The following is a 7,557-nucleotide window of genomic DNA, read 5'->3' on the forward strand; positions in this document are numbered from 1 at the left end:
TGAACATTGGCCCTGCTTTCCTGCTAGGCTAGAATGTCTTTGTGCCAAATCCAAAGAGGAGAGTGGTGTTTAAGCCACCTCTGAAATCATGATGGACACGAGGACCCCAGATACCTGTGGGCCAGCAGCAGCCAGCTGCAACGGTGCTGAGCAAAGGAGAAAGCATGAGCCTGCTTCAGGCTGGAAAGATCTTTGTGGTAAGAGGGAGCAGGTTTCTTTACAGATCAAACCATCATTGCATCTCACCCAGATGAGACTTTCAACCTTGAAGATCCTTTGAACTGACCCTCGGCAGTCCCAGGAACAAAAGCAGATTTGCAGCCACTGGCTGGCCACGCTGCTCCTGCAGGCACTGGTGTCTCGGGCACAGACTGAGGAGAACAAGTTTCTGATGCATAACCACTGTGCTTTTTAATTTTCCAGGGTAGTCAGTAAAGTCTGGAAAGCTTTTACATCCTTTCTTTCTGCAAAAGTACTAGATTATTGATTCTATGTTAAAACCAACAAATCTATTTTGATTGTTTATGAAGAGGCTACTAATGTAGTGAATCACTTGATACAGGAATAAATTCACTAGAGTGTCAATCACCTAACTGGCCAGTAAGCCAGTGATACCCACCAAGCAATGGTTAGAAACTAAAGGTGTTTTGAACGTAGCAGGAATCCAAGCACAAACAATAGCTGAGGGGTGACTAGTTACACACCGGAAAGAGTTGAGATGGGATGTTTTATATTCCATATTGAAGACAAGGTCCAATGCCTGGAAGATGAAGCTAGGTGCATTCAGCCTTAAAATAAGCAGCAGTTTCCCAGCTTGGTGGGAGACTAAATGCTGAAAGAGTAGAGAAGTCTTTAAAATGAAATCTTTCTGAACAGCAAGATTTCATCTGCATCCAGGAAAAAGTCCTTTGCAAGTGCAGGATCACATCAGCCTTGCTGCATCCCAGGAGAAGAGCTGCACATATCAGATGGGTGGAAAGAAATCAAGTGTTACTAGAAACCCCCTGAGCAGGTGAAAAAGATGGAGAAAATCAGTAAGGCAGGGACTAAGTTCTCCTGAGCTCAGACTTCCCCATCTCACACCTTTTCTCCAAGGCACTGGAATGCTCATGACGCAGAGCCTCCTGCAGGAGCTTGTTCTCACCACATTGGCAGAAGAAAGCTCAGTGCACCCAGCTCTGCCCCACAGCAGCCTGACTCCCTAGGGAAGCTGAATCTCTGGAAATCACTGTGACTTCAGAAAATGGTGGGCAACAACCTTAATTCACAGCCAGGAGGAACGGCAGCACTGATTTTAATGGAAGCAGAATTAGATCAACTCCAGTTACTAGGGAACATCTTCCCCAATAATTGTTAATATAATGTAAGTCTCTATGGCACCAGCCACCAGCACATTGTCAACCATTTCCTTGTAGGAGTTCATTAAAATGGCAAAAATCCTGCAAGGGAGGAAGCATTCTTTCCTCCACTACAGAGCAGTAAACGAGGAGGTAAGAGTTGAAAGGACTCACTTTTGGTCTCCCCAAGAACCGCAGCAAACCAACGCACCCTCAGCTCCAACCCCTGCCTCGGAAAAGAGCCAGCCCCTCGCATTGTCCTCAGGGCCAGGCTGGGGAAACGCAGGGCACGTTATTAAAAAATAGCTCCCACCTAATTACACCTCCCATCCCTTTTTTAAATGACTGGGGGATCAGGTGTGACACTGAAGTAATATAGGTGGGAGGGGAAATTAAAAAAAAAAACAACCCCAACCCTAAGGTGGTGAGGATTTGCCAATTATACCTTCAGGAAGCTCTGTTAATTAGAAGAGAAGATTCTAATCTGAGAAGATTCTTTTCAAGAGAAGAATCAAAGGACTTTGCAAACACAGATAGAAACCGATTTTAACAAGCAGTAGTAAGTCCCAGTGTTGGAGAGGCATCAGCAGTGCAATGTCCTCTGCTGGCATCTCCAGTTACTACGGGGGACGTCCGCCACACCAGCGCCAGCAGCCGCCCGCCACCGACCAAGCGCAAGCCAGCGATTAGTCCGATTGATTTTGGGAGGAATATTATGATATTAAAATGAATAATCACATAGCTAGGACTAGTAAAGGATTATTCCCTACATAATAGTCATAGCTTTTTGTGAGAGCCCAAAAGCACCTGGGTCATCTGATCGCTCAGAAGTGGCCCATCATCAGTGGCTCAGGGAGGAGGAATTGATTTCTCCTTTTTCTTAATGACAATGTGTAATGCAGCAGCTTTATGCACTAGTTAACAGAACCAGGCAGTTTAAAAGGATTTGATAATAGCTCACACCTGAAGCAGATTTTTTTTTCCCCAGGCAGAGGGAAGTGCAGAGCAGAGATTGGAAAAAGTCACAATTAATTTGCTTATTCTTTAGATATGGTTGTGGTCATCGCCTTTCCTGCTTAAGTCAGGGAAGCTCAGAACATGGACATGGATTTGTTTACAAGCATTAAAATGGGTTCCTTTAAGCATTACATGTACCTTCTTAAAAAGGACACATGAAAGCCATTTAAGAATTAAAGGAAAAAATAACCTAAGAGGCTGACCAGAGCAGTTTTATTTTATCCCCAAATGAACACTAACTTTGAGGTAATACTTGAGGTTTATTGCACTAACCAAGAAAACCAGGTCATGTGAAATGAAAGAGCCCATATTACCGGTGCAGGCAAAAGTGTCTTCTCAGCAGAGACTTGTTCACTCTGTGCTTGTCCTAGACCATTATTTTCACTTCCCTGAGACGTGCTTTGTGAGGAGGGAGCAGCCATCACTTTTGGTGAATTGTGCCGCACGGGGCTGTGAGTTGGAAACAAGGACTGCAAACCCCGGGCTGTGACAAGTGTAACATTCCCCTCACACAGCTCCTCATCCTAATCAGGTGTGCAACGTGGAGAAAAGTGCTCCTAAGAAGCATCAGAGAGAAAAAGCTGCCCAGTGACCACAGGCACAGGAGGTGGAGTCCCAGAACCCGACGACTGCTGACCGCCTGCCAACGCCCCAGCCCGTCCTTGCCAGCACCTTGTTCCTGTAGTGACACACCAGCAATAAGCAGACGTGATTTTTTACACAATAAACCTCAGAGACCTGAGCAGGAGCTCCCAGACTCCCATGGAGCAAGTGCAGTTACTCCAAATAATAAACCTGGCAAAGGCCAAGCCTTGGTGTGGTGCTCAGGACACTGCACAAAGGCTGCGCGTGGTTCCAGCATTTGCCCTCTCCCATGGCGGCCAGGGTAAGACGGCTGGGTTTTGTCACTCCGTGTCACCCCATGCAGCACACCCAGCTCCGCCAGCCTGTCTTACGGGTCTTGCGAATGATACCCGTGCCGAATGGGGGCTCAGACCATCAGCACCCACAAGCATGAACTGGGGCCTGTCTTCAAGTTTAATAACTTCATGAAAATGTAATTTTCAATATTTCATTAGGATCTCTTCCATCTGTTAAGCATCATCCCAGAGAATTTGGTGACACTGTAAATGAAGCTGTGAAGAGATGTGTTTGTTTTAGATGTAATTGGACAGCTGTTTTATTATGAATTAATGAACAATGATGATTAAAAAGAATCCAATTTTAGCAAACCATGTATAAACAATTACTCCTGACTAAAATCACAACTAAGCAAGTGCTAGAGAACTTCCATGACAATGACTGGAAGCAAAAGATGAAAAAGCAAAACCTGTGAGGTGCAACAGGACAAAAGGTGTCTCCAGGCCAGGGTCCTTGCACCAGGCACGGGTTCCCCAGGCTGCCCTGCAACAACCAAACCACTCCACATACCCACGCTACCACTCCACATCACCACCATCTTCTCTGGCACAAAGCTCCTTTCAGACCAAATCAGTCATCGGGGTGCGCTCACACTCCTCCATCCCCCCAGCCTCTCTTCATGCTCACGTCCCCCCACTCCCCAGATACAGGATCCCATGAGGGGCTGTGGAGGAAGAGGAGACAGTGATGGCAGCAGGCTCAGAGGTAGAGATAACTGACCTCTTTGTGCTTGCACAACGAATTTCAGACTCCTTTTCCCCCTGCCCTGGGCCATTCGGCCGAGGCTGTTTGCACTACAGGCATTGCACCACGAAAAGCTGATCCTGTGCTGAAGAGTCCTGCATTCATCCTTCCCACACTTTCCACTCGGGACAGATTCCTGTATTTCAGCAGAACCCAGTGCCAGAGGCCATAGAAAGCAGCTGTTTGTTTGAGTTTCCATAGGAGTTTCCCAGTTCATATAGACAGTTTTTGAGCAGTGAAGTCTTTGCCCTGAGAGAGTTTCAGTGGAAAAGCTCCAAAGAGTTAAATGAAGACAGGTACATATGCCATGTGTGCAAATCACTTATCTCCTGCTGTTAAAATAAATCTGTTCCAAATCATTGTGGCTTCCCAACAGCTGCCTCCTGATCTTTCTCCACTTCAGCCCTCCACTTGGACTTCTTTTCTACGTTCATCCTCAGCAGTGTGTGATCCCTTTTAGCAGCCTTGAAAAGAAATGGTGAAAATCATCGCATGCACACATTTCCCACCACTAAATTTCCCCACATTTGCACTACTTGCTTTGGCACCCCACTGGCCTTTTTGGTATTTTGCCGTGACAGAATTTAATGTGTTTCCTTGTTTTACCAAATTTTCAGCATTTGCAGCTCTGATTAGCAGGGAAATTACACTGTAAATTGTTCACAGGTGTGCTGGGACATGCAGGTCAGGCTGGAGACCTTCCTTCCCCACCAGTGGGATGGGAAGCAGTGAGTGTCACAGCTCTTGGTGGCCACGGTGGCACACCGGCTCGGCAAGCAGGACTGTGGGAGCCTCATGGGTGCCCTCATGGGATGCAGGGTGGGACCAGGCACCACTGACACGGTCTGAGCTGCTCCACAGCCTGTGGACTGGCCTCGTGCTGAGATGCCGTGACACAGAGCATGGCAGTGCACCGGTTTATGGCAAACGGGGTCAGACGGAGCACACTAACCAGCAAGCTGCGCTTCCCCGTGCCAGGCTTTCCCCCGGAGAATGGGGTGACAGAGATCCTGTGCAAAGATCACTTACATGGACTTATTCTCAAGCCTATCTGTCACCCAGGCGCTTATTTGCAAAGAGAGCATGCGTAGACCATACATTAAGTGGATCAGTTCACCCAGAAACAATACTCACTTCTTTGCCTGTGATTACCATGGCCAAACAGCCCAGCAAGGTCAGTGTGATCATGATGTAGCAAACCTTTATCCTGACGCTGTTCCTTGCTGCGTCGAGGACCTCGGACCTGCGGAGGACAGAGCAGAGTTTCCATCCTGCAGCAGCATGTGTGAAACGAGATCATGGGGAGCTGGGGAGTGACCCTCAGTTCTTCCAGCAACTGCCTGTTAATGTACAGTGTGTTTCAGCCTTCTCTTTCTGCAGGTGCTTAGAGGAACACTCAAAAAAAAAGCCTATGAGGGAAAGATTTAGCCACCGTCCCACCAGGTGGGGGTATTGCTACTCCCATCAGTAACAGCAGGACAAACAAATCCTTCTCTCCTGCCGCCTTTTATTGCATATGAGAGTAAACACCTGAAAAATGACAAGGAGAGGAAGGTCTTTTCACCGTGATAATGGAATTACAAGGGGCCCGGCTTCGGATGTTGCGGGGCAGGGCAGGGCATGGGGTGCTGCACAGCACCAGGAGACACCGGGGCTGTGCCACCAGGGCCAGGCAATGCCACCCTCAGCCGAACAAAACCACATTTTGGCTAAGAGCAACACAGAGTTTTCACACAGCAACGAGGCACAGCACGTGGTGACTGGGTCTGCGGCCACATCCCCATCCCAGCTGCACATCCCAGCCCTGCCCCGCCGCGGCGTAGCCCTGTGCCAGCCAGCTGGCATTAGCCCCGCAAGCATTTCTGCGGCGGGAGGCTGCGCCCGAGCTGGAGCGGGCAACTGTGCCGTCTGTCCGGAGCTGCCTTCCCAAGCAGCTGAACAGCCACAGCCGGCGCTGGGGAATCTCCTCCACCTTCCGCCAGCGACTCACGCCATTTATCCGACAAGCCGTGCTCGCAAGGGGCTGCAGCGTGGCAAGGAGTCATTCAGGAAATCGTACCCAGCCACGGGTCTACTTACGCCTGCAAGGCGAGGGCCGGCTGGAGGAGCCCCCGGGAGGTCACAAGTCAGGAAGCATTAGGTCTCCAAAACTGAGTGACAATCCTTTAACAAAATGCCTCGACAAGGAGATGAAACCATAGCTCAGACCTGAGGAACTCGTTGCAGATGTCTGTCACCAAAGCTGTGTATAGCCCAGACTTCTTTTTAAAATGTGCGCAACATTATTAATTGCTAATCGATAAAAACTAGCAAAGCATGCAAAAATCCAAAGTGGATCATATTTTACCATGGTGACTTCCAAGTTACAAAGCCACTTGTCTTGCAAAAGACAATTTCAACTTAGTCTGAAACTTATAATATCTAACACAAGTGAATCCAGTTTACTTCACAGGGCATGAGAAAAGTTCATGTTCCCAAAAATTCAGATTATTTTTGGACACAGGTAGCAGCAGGCCCTGTCAGCATGGAGGAGCACTAACCCTCACCGTGTGAGCACAATTCTGGGTAATGCAGACGGGGGTCTCAATCTGTATGTTCACATCCAGAAGGATCGTTCAGACAGGTCTACTTACGATACGTGCTTGGGAATGTCCTTCTCCTTTTTAAAGCGTCCTGCCCATACCAACACTTTTTTGTCAAAATTTGTAGGTCTTCTGTCATTTTTGAAAGGTCTGTAACCTGTAAGAGATTTTATAAAGGAAAAAAATGAGCTAAGCTTAAAGAAGGGATGGGGAAAAAAGCTGTCAAAAAAAGCTAGAGGAAAAGGATTGAAAGCTCAGAATGGCACTTTTTTATTCTGTGAGAGGCAAATGTGCTTTCTAATGTCAAAGAACTCAGCAGCTGCTGTGAGAAACTTAGTTACATTTGCAGGTTATTTCATTCTGCTTATTTTTCTTTTTCCTTTAGTTTAGGTAGGTTTTAAACTAAAAATCTCTTTTAACCTTCCTGATTAAGGGGGGAAAGGATGCGGGGCTGAAGTCACCCAAGCCCACAGCATGCTCTCACCCTGCTGGCATCGTGCTTTTAAAGGGCCCGACTAGCGAGGTAAGCACACTGCCAGCAGCACTAATAAGTCCTCGACAGCATCTCCCTCTAAAACCGCTGATGGAGAGACGAGGCCTGTTGAAAGGCAGCCCGGAGGGAGGCTGGCAGGCATTCTCATGCATTGCTGTGCTCCATGAGGATACATTACACCCCAGCAGACTACCGTGGTGATGCCATCAGCATGTCCTCATCACCAGCACAATGACAAAGGGACTCTGACTCCTCTTGGTTGAAACGAGCCCAATGACAGGCCACGACGAGGGCAGCGGCAGGGAGACCCTGCAAAAATAGGGTAAGCAACGGCTGGCTCGAAAGCTGGCTTTTGCATTGCCCACCTGTACGGGTGGTCGTCGCGCGGTAGCTGGGACTCCTCGCACACCCAGAGGTGCACCCAAGACGCCAGGTTACGGTGCCCTGTGCTTGTAAATGTGGG

The 7,557-nt window shown here is 48.2% G+C and overlaps 1 protein-coding gene across 1 annotated transcript; it reads right to left on the minus strand.

The window, feature by feature from the left end:
- Positions 1 to 4,375: 4,375 nt before the first annotated feature.
- Positions 4,376 to 6,758, minus strand: LOC104615001 (protein FAM162B-like; the record flags this gene model as incomplete). Its single annotated transcript, XM_010295945.1, has 3 exons — positions 4,376 to 4,483; positions 5,154 to 5,262; positions 6,653 to 6,758. Coding segments are annotated over 3 exons (323 nt in total), but the record flags the coding sequence as incomplete, so codon positions are not given.
- Between the last annotated feature and the right edge of the window lie 799 nt (positions 6,759 to 7,557).

This window comes from Phaethon lepturus, unplaced genomic scaffold (genome assembly GCF_000687285.1).
Source record: "Phaethon lepturus isolate BGI_N335 unplaced genomic scaffold, ASM68728v1 scaffold28431, whole genome shotgun sequence".
Lineage (NCBI taxonomy): Eukaryota > Metazoa > Chordata > Aves > Phaethontiformes > Phaethontidae > Phaethon > Phaethon lepturus.